This window comes from Apus apus, chromosome 4, assembly GCF_020740795.1.
Source record: "Apus apus isolate bApuApu2 chromosome 4, bApuApu2.pri.cur, whole genome shotgun sequence".
NCBI lineage: Eukaryota > Metazoa > Chordata > Aves > Apodiformes > Apodidae > Apus > Apus apus.
This window is the reverse complement of record NC_067285.1, coordinates 16,968,980-16,985,023: the sequence shown is the minus strand read 5'-3', so window position 1 is coordinate 16,985,023 and position 16,044 is coordinate 16,968,980. Positions and strand designations below refer to the sequence as shown.

The window sequence follows — 16,044 nt, the reverse complement described above, 5'->3', positions numbered from 1 at the left end:
TTTACTTTTGAAGAATTGAAAAATAATGGATAAGAAGGACAATATTCAAAGTCTGTTCCTTTCGGTCCAATATTAAAGATGTGCTGCTTAGGTGATTTTGGTCACAAAAAGGTTGTGGAGCATTGCTTCTATCCTCAGATAGCTTAACTACTGCTTGCTGAGCAATCTTCATGGCCCTTCTCTGGACCCTCTCCAACACGTCTATATCTTTAGAACACTGAGGTTTTACAGATTGCTGTTATCATGTAACAAGTATACCATGCTGAAAAGACAAAACTAACTGAGTTAATCTCAATGAGCAGAGTTTTTAATGATAAATGTACATTTACATACCCTGTGTGCCTCTCTCTCAGGTGCATACACATATGTGTATGTACTTATTTTATACTGCAACACAGTGGAGGTAATGAACAGAATTCCTACATGTTTCAAAGAAGGAGTGCTTGATAAAACATACATTTAGGAAAATCTATATTTTTAATAAAAACCTGGCAGAGCAACCACTGTGAAAGCCTGAATTTAGAAAAATCTCCTTTCTGGCAAAAGATATGCAGGGTGGTGTTTTATTCAGGCATATTGTTGGTTGGTTGAGAGTATCTGAGTCCTCACAGTATGTAAAAATTTTCCAGGAAAGTGCATTTTATTTTACTTTTTTTTTTTTTTTTTTTTTTTTAATACAAGAGGAACATGGATTCACTGTAATACAGTAACTCTCATAATTCCTTCTTCAGTTGTTTATTGGGGCCATTTACACAGCAAAGAGCTTGCAACCATGGCACGTCTCCTTTCTCCTACTGTACTTTCTCATCTGATGAGTTGGTACTATTGCTAGGAATGCAGAACATTATGAGATTAGCTATAAAACTAGCTAAAACTGTTCCAATTGAGTAACTCTTAATTCATAAAGACTAATATCATCCAGTGCATTACAGAAATGCACAGTGAACAAAAACTAAATGAGAGAAAATGAAGAAGGAATCCAGAACAAAACAAACAAACAAACGAACAAACATTGATGGCATTTGATGTATAGAAGAGAAGAAATGAGCATGATGGCATTTATGCATGCGTTGCCCTGGGTCGGTGCTTCTCCTAGTAATCACCTCCTCGTGGTAGTTGCTTACATTTATTTTGGAAATATCTAAATTTAATATTTTTACCTTTTCAGCCCCCGACATATTTTACATTTAAACTTATTTCCCAAATCCATCCCAATTTCTGGTTAGATCCTGTTTGGCAATTTAGATAACTTTACTTGTTTTCTCCACCTTTTCCTTGAAGGAGTTCTTGGAAATCACCTAGGAACTCATTATTTAGTGCAAAATACCACTTACGTATAGCAGAGATTCCTATAGAAGCGTGTTCAACTTGGCTACCAAAGCCAAAGGTCTTGGAAGAGGGAAGGGCAGATATTCTTTGAACTATAGATAGAGAAAACAGGAATAGGCAGGTATTAGTTAAGATTCTGCAACATGCAGAAACAATGTAATAATTAAGTACATGCTCTTTCTAAATTACTCAGAGAATTAGTAGTAGACAGGAGAAGGAAGGATTTTCTTCATAGAAGCCAGCCCTTTGGAGAGAAAAGATAAATAAATAAATAAATAAATAAATAAATAAATAAAAGTAACTTTAAAGTTTGGGTTATTTTCCAGAGATTTCTTTTCTGGCAGGCAGCACAGGACAAAAATCAAATAGTAGAAGAACAGCTTGAGTGCCATTGAGTGTCAGAGCTTCCAAGGAGTGGAGGAAAATGGAAAATGCTCACACTTGTTTTGTTACATAATGGCATTTGTGGCTGTTCAAAGAAGATTATTTGTTCAATTATATTTTTTCACTGTCACCTTAACTGTTTTCCTGCAGCAGTAGGAATGACTGAATGGATAGTTTATCTTTGTGGAAGGGGAGGGAACTATTTCAATTAGCTGCATTTCTTGGCACTTACACAGTACATTTTCTGTTCTGTAAGCTACCTGCCTGGGGCTGCTCTGCAGGGCAGGAAGGGGGGAAACCTCCTTACTTGCATCTCCTATGAATTATTAAGCATTCATTTCTATGCCTTATGTGAAGGAGATTATTCTTCCTTGGTTTCTGCTTTTCCCCAGAACAAAAATTACTAATAATGTACAGAACCTTGTAATAGGTGATGGATCAGTATTAGTGTTTTGGGACTCTAGTATGTATGTATTTATATATGAATGTTACTTAATAAAATATATAATAAAAAAGCGTATTTATGTTCTGTATATACATAAATGTATTATATTTATCAGACTAACACGATTCAGCCTGTGCACCTCTCATCTTGTTCTGACACGTCTGCGCCTTTCAATTTGCTTCTACTAGTATGTTCAGAGGGGAATGCAAACAAAACTGTTGTTATTATGGGTTGCAAAATCCTTTTCATTTGAGAGAGCAAGAGTTATAGGTGGAGTCTCTCTTGTTTTCATTGTTTTTTAAGTGAAGTCATTGCTGCTTCGTTACCTCCAGAAGCTGCAATGCAGAACAGCATTCCTCATTATAGAAACCCCCCTGCTGCTGCCATGCATGCAGAATGTACCGATTCTAGGCATTTTGCTGTCCACAATAATACTTCCTTAAGGCAGGAAGCAAGGGGGTTTTTTTCTTTCTTGCTGGAGGCTGCGAGGGTATCCTGGGAAATCATTGTGCTGTATTTCCCATACTCTTTTTTTATACACATCGTATCTGGCCAAGTAGGCAGCATATTGGAGCACATGAACCCTGGTCTAACTCTGAATGGTTATTTTTATGGCCATGTAACCTCAGATAGCTCAGATCCTGCTAACAGTGGCAGTGTGACAGCCCCTGAGGAATGGGCTGACCAAGCTTTTGCAGTCTGTTGATCTCTGCAATCTGTTCCTGGCACCCCAGCAAGCGGACACTAAGTGAGCTTGGGTTTGATGACACACACAAGCAGATTACTCCCTCTGAAATACCAGCGAAACTGGGAATGTTCTGAAATGCAAGAGCTGACATCCCCAAGACCCTGCTGAGTTGTCCTTGTCTGTGGGAGGAGTGCCTCCTGTCCGTGGCTGTACTTCAAGGAAATTGACACTGTTGAGGCACACATAGAGCTTGTCCTCTCCTTCCAAAGGCAGCTTCTGGGCTGCTCCTCCTTGTGCAGGCACAAGGAGGGCTACAAGGTACTCTTAGACAGGGAAACAAAACTTTGCAGTTTAATGGCTTAAGAGAAGTTCTGGTTCTATACAGTAATATCACTGTAGCATAGTTGATTTGTAATAGTCCTGCCAGGCAGACTTTACAGTTCATGTCATTGAATTAACTGATTATTTTGCAATTTTACCCAGTTACATTTATGCATACTTGTAGATAACAGTCACAACCAGCCCAGTAGCAGGATTTTCTGTAAAGCACTTGAAATTGTCTTAATTTTGTCTCATTCTTAGGTACTGTGATAGTGTCACTGCTCTCAAAATAACTTTGCAAAATTCTGAAGTGAGTTGTAAGTCTGGAAGGGACATTCATTTCCTATTTGGTTCAAGTTAATATAGTATGATTATAATACTGCAGTTGCAGGTTGATGTACTCCAGAACCCCATGTAGAAAGGCAGAGCTTTCCTGGCGGCTGCTGTACCAGATATTTTTCCCTGGTCTCAGCCTTGAAGTCAATTTAGTTTGAAGGAGTTACTGTTATCTTAAATAACGCTAAGTAAAAGTTAGAGATAGGGTTTAAGATTGTGTTAATGCCAGCACATATGGATTATTTAAAAGCAGTGGATTTTTGGTGGTGTTTGCGTTTTATAATGCAGATAGGTAATGCCTTCAAATGTAAACATTTAAAGGATGTTCTCTTTTCAGTAGTTTGATATGTATCAGAAAATTTAGGCATTCAGAGGTGCTATTAAACTTTCCAAAACCAAACAGATTTCCCTACCACAAACTATTGTTTCTATTCCAGCTTTGTCCTTTTTCTTCCTTTGTTTTGCACTCTGGAGCAACATATTTACTGGTTGTTTTCCTGAATGGGCAGTATATGTTGTATATGGAGGACAAAAGGGAGCAGGTTTTGAAATTTCACAGTTATTTCAAAATTGTGGAATTTGGGGTTAATTCTTTGTTTGTTTGGGTTTTTTTCCAACATTGGCAATCTATTCTTGTGGTTTAGAAGTTGCTGCCTCACAAGATAATATCATTGCCTGGTTAATCATAAGGTACTTGGCAACTAATATTTCTGCAATTCTAATATTCAACTTCTAATAATAAGCTTATAAAAAGACTGACTTCTGTTCTTCCCAAGGGAATCTGTGTTTGTCAGGACTTACCTAGCTGAAGCCAGCCAACACTGTGCAATTACATTTTCAAGCGCCTGCAAAGTTTGCCAAAATTTTCTAGTTGCTCACATCCTCAAAATACATGTTGGTCGTACCTTCCATATTTGTTCATTGTTTCTGTTCTCAGTGTTGTAAATGCTTCTGAACAACTAATTCATATGTACATTTTATATATTTTACTTTGCGAATCTCAGCAACAAAGTTGAGCTAATTTCTGAGCAATGTGTCTCAAAGACAGAAAATTGGAAATGCCACGCTGGAGCAACTTCCTTATCCAGCTGCTTAGTTGTTCCCTTGTCCAAAATAGCTACAGCCAGATGCTTCTGACAGAATTCCAAAGAACCTTTTATTCCCTAATAATTATAAATTATTTTAAGTGCAGAAATAGAGAAATGCAACTTTAATGTAATTTGTCCATGCTTGACTGTTTGATGAATGCCATGTTCTTCTCAACAACTGCCTGTTGTGATGGAAGCCACAGTTCAAGTTGGAGGGGAATGTACTTTGGCTTATGGCTTGGTGTTTGCTAAAGTTAAGTGTCACCTTGTTCCACATCTTCAATGACTTTTTCAACATTTCTCTGAGTCGTTAATCATTCTGTAGTGTGTTTTTTGAGATGGGTACATTAACACTGCATGCAGTATCTCAGATAAGGCAACAGCAGTGATTTACCATAACATGTAATGTTGTATATTCCCTACTATCCTGCATAGCTCTATGTTGAAATCACTGTCTTGCTGAGTTGTTCACAGCAATGTCAAGTTGCCCTTCTTTACTGCTAATTTTAAACCTTGCAACCATTTCTTTCCTACGTATAATATTTTGCATTTCTGGACCCTGAACTTTACTAGTCAGCCTGTCCTGCTTGTTTAGTTACTTATTTTCTCCTGAAATTTTATAGCTGCACTTTCAATTATCATTTCAGTTATTTCACCAGATATAAATGTGGATCTTACTGGTCTGAAACTCTGCTGGTCATCCCATGAACTTTTTTTAAAAAATAGACACACTATTTGTTACTTCCAGTGCTTTTGCACATAAACAGTTTTTAATGAAGGACTGTGTATTCTTAGCAGATCAGCCTGTTTATTCTGAAGCTCTTTCAGCATTCTTGAATATTCACCATCTGGGCAGGTTGACAACTTGCTAACATACTGCTGTCACTATCCAGGCCTTCAAACAGGAAGTGAGAATGGGTCAGAAAGTCCTTCTTCAATTGAAATAATTCAGTAGGGAGCATAAAGTAAGGCTGAGTTGAAAACAACTTTTGAGTATTCAAAAATGGACATGATAAATGGGAGATTTGGAACAGCAACATAATTATTGCCATCATCCACTTCTGTTTATTTGGAGAATAAACAATTATATGAACATAAATATGCATATTTGGGGCAAATTGCTTTCTACTGTCACAAATTTGAAGACAGAAGTATTATACTACCATAATTAACTGGAGAAATTTGAAGTCTCAAAGTGCAAATACAACACCACTTCTGTGTAGCACACTGGAGGCCTTTGTAGCTATAGTTCATATCAGGAAAATTCCTGAATAGGAATAGGGTTAGGTTGGCCTCTGAGCACTTTGTGTAAGTGAACTATAAACAGAGACATGGCTGTAACACCAGCCATTAGAATTCAGAGTCATCAGTAATGAAGAAAGTTGCCATTAGCAGTGAGCAGGCAGTGTACCGCAGCTTGGTCTTGAGGGATCAAACTCTCCAAGACCTCAACATTTATCATTTAGTTCCTGACCACAAAAACATGTTTAGCAATTGTAATCAATTGGGGTCTAAATCACAGCTTTACTACAATGCTTAGGTCTCCAGATGAGCAAATGTGGGAGGAGAAGGCTTGCAGGCATAGGAAAGGTGGCTGCGAGTGTCTGCAATATGTATTAACAAATCGAAGACAAAGCCTGCTAGGCAGCAGGGGAGGCATTAACAGCTGAGAACACTGAGTGTTTAGGTTTGGATTTTCCATCTGCTGAACCTAGTTTAACTTCTGTCCTGCCTATGCAGGGCCTTGGCTCTTTCAGTGGGAAGTAGCCTGCTTACCACTCCATTCGTGTCATCATCATTGAGACTGATAGAGAGATGTCAAAAGGAAAAATTGCCACAGATTGCGAGAATGTTGAAGTAGCAGATGAAGTTTGTAAGTCTTTTGCCATCTTTTGCAAGAACAGGCTGATCATCTGGATTTTCAGGGTTCCGCACTGAGGAGGAGCACATTACGTATTTCATGGTAAGGAACACACAGACTCGCTGTGGGCTTGTATTCTGTCCATACTTGTAATATTTTGGACATGCTAACTTCTCTGCTTTCTCTTGGTGCATCAGTGTTCATCAACAGTCTGAGGACTGTTTGTTACTTCTATGGTTTAAATAGTCTTTATTTTCATAGAATACTAACACAATATCTTTTAATGCTCATATACATAAATACAGCTGTTAGATATTTAGCTTCCCTCTAGAACATATTAAAGCACATCACACATATTGACTATGCTAATAATTGTTTCCCATCCTCAAGTGTACTTTGGATGGCTGTCATCACCCCTTAAAAAAAAGAGATAATTAAGAAAAGTTGTAAGTAAAATCAGTCCAAACCAGTAATACAATTTGTCCCTGCTTCTTTTTGGCTTGTTACCTTACAGAATGAGGTTTTATCTTACTGAATTTTCTTCTCTGTAGGAAGAGTGCATTTTGGAATATTTTTTCAGTGGAGAATAAACAGAAACAAAAAACCTGCAAGTCCTGGACATTACAAAAAAAAAAAAAGAAAAAAAAGAAAAAAAAGAAAAAAAGCTACATATGGTGTAACATCAGGTATTGTGCATGTATTTTATATACCCTTTTCAGAGTAGAGAACTTTATATTCTTTTATATTTGTGCTTCTTTAAAACCATAATGAAGTAGTTGTAGGAGTACAATACAATTCCATTACCAGTTCTTCTTACTTAGACATTATCATGACTAAGCAGTGTTAAGGATCAGCAGTATCCATTAATAACCTTCAATACTGTCTTCTATAATACTTTTAGTACTTTACATACTCTGTCAGTCATAAACAAAATTATTAGGGGGTTTAGAAAATCCATTACAACTGCAGAAGACAGCCAGTCAGCCACAAGTAACAGATTTTGCTGAAAGAAGTGGATTTTTTAAAGGATGTTTTAAAAAAGTATCAATGTATATATAAGAAAAGGTTCTATTTTAGTTTTTGTCTGGGACTTCCACGGATACCAGAAGGAATACTGAGCAGAGAACCAGGACAGAATATGCCCTTATGCTCAGAGGGACTGTGAAAATGCCCAGTTTCTGAAATCAGGAACAGCACAGGGAGCCACCTAATGAGCCTTTTCACTTTCCTGCTCTAAGGATTATGAGTTCAGTTCTAAAAATACTTCAATTCCTTATGTGGTGCAATGGAATGCCATACTTACACAATAAGAAACTGGCTGTAGTCCCTGTGAATCTCTACCTGACAGAAATTGACTGGAGAAAGAGATTTTCAAAAGAGAACAGATTTAGATTCAGCATTTTATAGTAATCAGTTCACCTTCCAAAAATGACACAGGCATTAAGAACTTCCCAAATCATTAGTGCTTGACTACAGGTAAAATTTCCTGAAGGAACAACCAAACTGATAGTACAGTTGTGTACTTCAGGAGATTAATTCAGCAGATTAATCCATTACCACCCCCCAGTGTATCATGGCTAGTTTCAGAGGTATTGTGAATGTAAAGTGACTTACACCCTTGCAAGTTTGTAAATTCTTCCTTTAAACCAAGGAGTTAACAGTGAATTCCCATAAGGCCCTCATATTATTTCAGCTAACTCTGGAAAATTATCATAGTGCTAATGTAGTAGTATGGATCTGGCTGGCTCTGAAATACAATTCCATGAAGCATAACCATCTCAAGGTACAACTGTGAGGCAATATAGAGGGGTATAGCGTTTGTAAATAAATGTTGGTAGATTAGCAAGGTTATCCAACTCCACTTAAACTCAGCCAGATGTCCCTAATATGTTCATAATGAGAAGGATACCTAGCCATTATCTATATAATTTGATTGAGAGTGCATGTAGGTAAGTATAATGAGAAAAATCAGAAATTGCTGCACATAATTCAATAGGACCTTAAGTAAAAGACTGAAACAAATGACAAGTAGAAAACACTTCATGATTTGCTGGTAGATTGGAGATTGTTTCATAACTTTCCATTTCATTCTTTTGCTATACTAAGTGATTTGGAGAGGACATAGACAAACTGAGTTGGCAATCACAGATGTGGAGCCAACACTGAGAAATAATAAAATATATTTCACTTCATGTGGGGCTTGCATTATGCTCATATAAAAGCTAAAAATGTATGAAGGAAACCTGTTGAGCAAGTTTTGATTTATCAAGATGTTTTCTGGAAATGTATGTATTAAGAAAAAAAAGGGAAACGTAGTTTAAAATCTTTCCGGTCACACTGTAAATACTCATGGAATAGGTAGTTATTAAACTGAATACCAACCAGAGCATAGGCAGCTATGGATAAAAAGGCGTAAGAAAATTTACTTTATATTAGAGTAGCAGTGTTCACGTGGGATTTTGTTTTCCTTTAAAATAACATTTAATATAAAAAGCTGTAATACAGAAGCTTGCTGTTTAGGACTAGCTTTTTAAAATGCACATTGTATGTCTAAATAACTATTTTTCTGCTGCAGCTGCTTTCAGCAGCACCATAATGCTCTGCCCTTTTTGGGGTCGCTGTGAGCACAGGGAGAAGTCAGTTGGCAGAGTCAGCTTGTGTGATTAGCTGAAGTGTGTAGTATAAGTCTTCTTTGATAATCAACATCTGTGAATGTTAGAACTGTTAGAAATGTGTATAAACATACAAAGTATTCCTGGGTGTATTTTAACTAAGGCACTGGAGCATAAGGTTTGATAACTTCAAGTAAAGTGCAAAGGTGCCTAAAATCAACTGGAGCTCTCTTCCTGAGCTGCACCAAAAGACCTTCAGCTGCAGCACATGTTTCTTACAAGTGATGCTCGAGATGTATGTAAACAAAATACTATTTTAACTTTCAGTTTGTAATTGATTTTCATGCCAAATTCAGACTTGGCATAATGTAACAGATATATGTAGCTTTCCTTGAGCTGCATATGCTACACCAACTGAATTTGCCCTGCCACATTCAAAGTTCTCTGAATTTCAGAAGTTATCTGTTACTAAGCTTCATTGCAGGATAATGGAAAAAACAGACTTCGCATTCACTACCTTCATTTGGAACAATGAATAAATTATTTTAAGATTAAATAATTGCAATTACAGTGGAATGACTTGACATGCAAAACTCATGCAAGTTATGTGTGACACTTCAGATACAGAAAAATGATGCTAGCTAGAAAATAAGCTGTCCTTCTAGCTTTTAGCACAGTAACAGCCCAGTGTTATACCAGAGATTTGTTTGAAGCTGCTTCAGCATAAGTCAGAGAAAGACACACTTTTACATAATGTTTTATTCTGCTGATTTCTTTGTAATTTTTTAGACATTCACGTATTTCTAGCTATACATGGTACAAAGCCCCATCCTCCAACTGGGTCTATGTAACTGAAAGCTTTTTTTTTCTGGGTGGAGTCCTGTTTAAATTAGCAAAACTTCACATAAATGCAAGGATATGTCCAAGTGTTAATTTATATGATTGGGGTTCCATGCTGTATTTTTATCAAGAACTTCTTGTTATACGTAAAACCCACCTGATCTTCAACATTGTACATGTTCCACGCAGTACAACACTGCATTGGGCAATATGCTTTCTTGGGTTTCTTTTATATGTGTATAATATATACACAAATAAAAAGTATCACCTGCAAATAATATTTGGAATGTGAAAGACACAAAATGTAAACATTTTATTTGGCAGTTGTTTCAAACAGGTGAATAAATAAATGGAAAATTACATCTTAATATTCTTTATAGCAACAGATGCAGTTGCACACATATTTACATATTGTGGATGCAAAGAACAGTTAATTTAATTTCTTTTTGTTAAAAAATGCCACTTCCAACACCATTAGACTTGACAATTAAAGATGAAGATAATAGTAATACTTTGTTCTAGCAATCTCAACTTTTAAAGGCATTCATTTGGAAGTAAGATAAGAGAGTCATCATGCATTTAGTTCATTTTGTCCACTTATGGTAGAAAGTCTGATGTAATCTTAGAATTATGAGTGTCATGCGCTTAAGTCAACTCTGACATGTTTATAAATCAATGTAGTTCCCTTAAAACTTGAAGCAAAAAGAAAATCTCGTTTATCGATGGAGACATGTATGAAAGATCTTGGTGCCTGCACGTTTAATTCTTGAAACTTCACAAATTTTGCCTTTTCAGCATCCCAAGAATAGACTTGAGTGAAAGAATAATCACTTCCAAGAATGGCATATTGATAATTATTTATCTGAAGTGGTTGGAATACCATTGACCCTCGGGATGGCATCCTTTGTAAATCCAGAAATGCTGAACCACCCCATTTCATTACTTTAGAGTCCCCAATAAATCTTGTTAAGCAAATGTACACATCCTCTTTCACTTTGAAATGTTTCACTGCATATGCATCTTCCATATCTTGGATATCAAAACGCTTAACAAATTCATTTGTTCCTTTGTTCCACTGATATATTACAGGTCTTTGGGAACTACTCGACAGAATTAAATGTGGTTTGCCAGATATTTCAAGATACTCCACATCAGTATCTCTGTACCAGGCATGCAGAGATTGATGGGAATAAAATCCATTCCCATTCCACTTGTAAACCGTGGTGAAACCAGCCTTTGAACTGTCTGCAACAACAAAATACCAGTCTTCAGCAATCCTGAATGTTTCAATGTCATTGGGTTTTCGGATTTTAAGGATTTCAATATCTTGAATTTTTATAAACTTATTAGCAAAAATATCTCTTTTATATATGTGGGAGCCTCCAAACAATTGTGCGACAATGACATACAGCTGACTCTCAATAACTATAGGTTTACACACAACAGTTGAAGTACCTATAGAAAGAAAAGTAAAAGACAGGGTTAGCAACACTTTTTGGATGATCTGTTGTGATGTTACTTGATGAGCAGAGTTCATACCTGTAATGTTGTCATAATTCCTGAACATCACTTCTACATGGTCCCATTCAAGAAAGATGCATTTTCCAGTAAAAGGCTGAGCAATAACCACATGTTCATCATTCATGTATGAGAAAGTATCTACTGACAGAGATTGGTATGGCAGGGACTGATAAACTTCAAATTCTGCAAAAGTACACACAACATGTGAAAATTACAGAGATACTTTCCATACTGTATTGAAAAAGCATCTGCTTCACAGATAACAAGTTATTACAAATTAACAGTATTTCATCACTAAGTCCAATTTTCCTGTTGATTAAGGAGCACTGCAACTTGTTTTTCAATCTTTCTCAATTAAAAGAGGTGCTGTTTTATGTCCCAGTTCTTTACATAGCATATTGAAGTCTGAGTAGAAGCTGCAATATAAGACCTCACTCCCAAGTGATTCGCATGTCGGACTTATACCTGCAGAGAATTCATATTGATTTCAGTGGAAGTGCCATCTAGTATGCAGACTTCCTGAAAAAATGGACCCTAGAATAAAAAAAAAATATAGCTTTGACTTTATTTAACAAGATTAAATAATATGAAGCACATTACCTGTCATAATGCAATCAAATTCTTTTGGAGAGAGGCTATTGATTTTGCGATTCTTATATTCTGGTGGGCTTTCACAGTAAATGTCTTCAACTGTTGCATTGGTGCTGCCCAGCCATTCCACTAACCACTTCAGTTTGCAGTCACAATTAAATGCATTGCCTCTAAGATCTCTACAACAAATAAATCATGCATTGAAAATAAAGTCAGCTGATATATTCCTCCTTGCAGGGCAGCAACAAACTGGCCTCTTGTTAAATGTATGCCCTCTTGCTTATTCTCAATTGATGCCTTCCTGTCTTAATTTATCCTGACCCATAGCTAAATCTACATACAAGAACCCACACACATTTAATTATATTGAGGTAATCAAGAAGAACATGATGATGAGTAGGAAATTTTTGTTGAGTTTCCCAAATGTACAGGTGCACAAAAACCTACCAAACTGTTGGCAACATATTTTGGGAGGTTGTTTTGAATTACCCTTTCTCAACAAGAGCCTTCTCAACAACAAAACTGTAATTAATGTAACCTGATGGCCAGTCAGCCAGTCAGTATTTGCCGTCTCCTTTAGATGTAGGCATTTAGGTCTTCAAGAGATACAAGCAAAGGAGTTCTGTTCCATGTCTTTTACAGCTGTCTTCAGTCAGATTTCAGATCATATGTACAGGAACAGGGAAGTGCCAGGACCAGACTGTGTAACCACCTGGCCATGATCAGTCATGCCAAGTAATGCTACTAGATACACTGACCATCTCCACATCTTACTACTGCAGCTCTCCACTGTGAATTCAGCATACCTTGTTAACACAGGGAGCAGGCAAAGGATGTTCTACACTCATTATCCCAAACTAGGTGAACCAGAATTTGATGTGTTGTAAACAGGACGTACTTCCATGAAGTAACTATTTGATTTATCTGTTTATCTATGTTTTGTACTTTCACTGGTATGTAAGTTACATATTTAAACAAGTCCATGGTTTGGTTTGTTTGCAATTAGATTTAGTATGGGATATGGTACTTACTAAGACACATGTTTTTGTGATAAAATATAGCCTTCCCAGAAATTATTTGCACAGAAAAATGTTACTCCATTAATTATCTTCCACCCCTCCTCATGCCATGCTCTCTCATGCATCCCTAAGAATACTTCTTTCCTATTCAATGATTCTTAATGAACATGCATAAGTACTTACATAACTATTAACAATATTACTATCTTCATAACTGGTGGAATATTCAAAACTAAAGGAAATTATCAACAATAGTAAACAAAACCATAGCATACCCATCCTGGGTAATCTCTACCAAGCAATAAGATCCCATTACTGGCAGTTGGTTTGAATGGTTACTCAGAATGTCCTCTATAATAATCTCTTCATATTTTTAGTATAATTAATAGATTAATTAATTGCTTTCTTACACATTTGTTAAAGAGTCCAAGCCCTTGAATAAGTCTTTTGGAAGCGATTGGAGATTATTATTTGCGAGACTCCTGTAAAAGAAGACACTTCAGTATCAGTGCTAGTTCATTAAATAACACATTTGTAAAGTGCAATACTGTGGGGTTTTTGCTGTTTGTTTTTTTGTTTGGTTTGTGTGTGTGTGTGTGGGGTGGTTATTTGTTTTTGTTTTTAAGATACAGAACCCTTTTTTTTTTTTTTAATGTAAAGAACTCCAGCACGTAGTTATAAAAGATTGCTTTTAATAATAGCTCATTTACATTGTGACTTCTTCTTCCACTAAAATGCTATGCCTCCTTCTGCTTTCTCCCGCTTCATCAGCCTCACAGCATTTACGCTACTTCACCTAGCAGGGTAAAAAGTACAGTCACCTCTGGTGTTTTGCCAAAACCATTATTTTAAAACAATTAGTCATTAGTTGATCAACTGATGTTTTCCTTATGAGATACCAATACACGGTGTTCATATTACTGCAATTTCCCCCCTTTCTTGTAGCTCTTCTGGAAGGAAGGTTTCATGCTGTTGGACTTAGGTTTAGCTCATAGGTTTTGGAAATAAGGTTTTCAGGTTTCAGGAACTGCTGATCAGCATGAATTTATTTCCTGAAATGCACACATGTGTATGTGTGTGTTTGTGTGTGTATGAGGCCAGCAAAACACTGCCACTAATTCCCAATTTTTAAATTCAGTGACTATTCTAGTTGGTAAAAGTGGCAAGGAAATGTGAGCAGGCTTTGAAAAAGCAATACATTACATTTCAGTCAGACACATCTGTGTGAGTCCACCAAAGGTTTGGGTTCTCTAAGATGTCACTGGGGGCATGACAGGAAAAGACTAATGTTGTAGGGTATAGCTTATGTTTCTTTTTATTAATGGAATTATTTATTACTTATGAGAATAAATGAAAATGGAAATAAATCATGCTAGTTTACAATCCCAGTTAGAATCAGTAGCTAGTAAGACTTAGAATCTCCTCTGTTTTCACTTGTAAACACAAAAGTTATTTATTAACTACAATTTCTCTAGCCAAGCAAAGCCACTTAGGTATATACTTAAATTCAAGAATAGGCCCAGATGTACTAGGTCTGCAGCCTCATTTAAAATTAAGTGTTTGCCTTATCCAGAATAGAAAATATGGGATGATGCCATTAGTCCATGCTGACTTCACCACTTTCAAAGTACATCAGATTGTAACATTATTTGGTGTATGTATCATCTGCTTCACTTATTTTACTTAATTTTACACTGAAGAGCAATTTTTTGAAAGTTAGGTAACTTATATGGAGAAACCTAAACAGACTTGCAACCTAAGGCACGTTTAATACCCTATATATTTTTATATATTATTACACAGCAAACTGAAAGGGATGATGTACTTGGAAGTAGCAAGGGGTTCACCACTGCTGTGGGAATGTGACTGACAGAAAAATTTACACAAGATTTATGAATTACCCTATGTTTGGGTGAAAATTATGTATTTTATATTTCACGGTTAAAAAGCATACTTATATATTAGAAAACACTGGCTTGCCTAGATGGTGCTGTATGTGGAATTTAGTTTACATTAAGGGAGTGAAGGTTGTATCAAACATGTAGCTAAACTTATGGTCACAGTTCTGAGAGAAATGCAATCAAAATTGTATATTGTGCATAGAAATTATTGTCCCATCCTAACTGTAAGATTTTTATATTAAATTAGTAAATTAGTTTAAAAAAGGCTATTTTTCCTGAATTTTTCTCCTCTTAAATGTATTCCGAGTAGAAAATAAATTGTGTTGCATAATGCTAAATACTAGATGGCTCTGCTTTGCACTAAAGATGCACTATAATTATCACAGTTAATTGCATTATAAAAGTACAAATGTTTGGATAGCTTACTGCATTGCAAAAGTTATGCTGAGAAAAGGAAGTCAACAGAATAAATAGAACAAAGTTCATCTCCTCTAACTGCATGGAATTCATTTGTATGCTTATTTACTATGCTTCTTTTAAATATATTTTGTGTGTACAAGTACTCTCCTGTTTCATAAACGAGAAATCCCTCAGGGTGCCAAATGCTTCTTCTTAGTGTGTACGTGCAGATTTCCCCCAAGGGTGGGGAGGGGTTCTACAAGCAGACTAAAGTAGTCACATTCTGTGGTTAATGGACCTGCCTTTGCAGTTATTTTCTGCAGATTTCTCATTGTCTTCACAAATAGTGCTCCATGCGTGACAGCAGCGTGAGGCACAAATCTAAGTCTCAAGAATGTGACCACATACAAACCGTGGTGGCTCCTCAAATGTAGTTCTATCTTTGTGTATGTTTTCTCTTATGAAACTGCTGAAGCATCCCCAGAAACCAACATAACAGGCAAGAAGTTACTCTTGGAATGTATGCTCTGTAAAGAAGAAATCATGCCTTCCTTTGTGCTCACTGGCAGCAGCAGCTACTAAACAAGTAAATGAATATGATAAATAATGTACTGGACCCATTTGTGAATATAAAGCTATTCATGTGTATCAGTATTTTGAAGGTAGGGTCCCAATGACCAGCCTTATCCAAGTATCTGCCTTTTTAACA

The 16,044-nt window shown here is 36.4% G+C and overlaps 1 protein-coding gene across 5 annotated transcripts in view; it reads right to left on the bottom strand.

Moving 5' to 3' along the window:
• Window positions 1-10,184: 10,184 nt before the first annotated feature.
• The window catches only part of LGI1 (leucine rich glioma inactivated 1), a 29,798-nt gene continuing 23,938 nt past the window's right edge, over window positions 10,185-16,044 (bottom strand). For 4 of the 5 annotated variants that reach the window (XM_051616428.1, XM_051616429.1, XM_051616430.1 and 1 more), the window contains 4 exons: window positions 13,446-13,517; window positions 12,026-12,195; window positions 11,444-11,608; window positions 10,185-11,359 (listed from right to left, as the gene is read on the bottom strand). In XM_051616428.1, the coding sequence (XP_051472388.1) occupies window positions 10,542-11,359; window positions 11,444-11,608; window positions 12,026-12,195; window positions 13,446-13,517 (1,225 nt within the window). In that variant the 3' untranslated portion in view covers window positions 10,185-10,541. The remainder of the gene's footprint in view (window positions 11,360-11,443; window positions 11,609-12,025; window positions 12,196-13,445; window positions 13,518-16,044) is intronic. The other variant, XM_051616431.1, reaches the window with a different exon arrangement.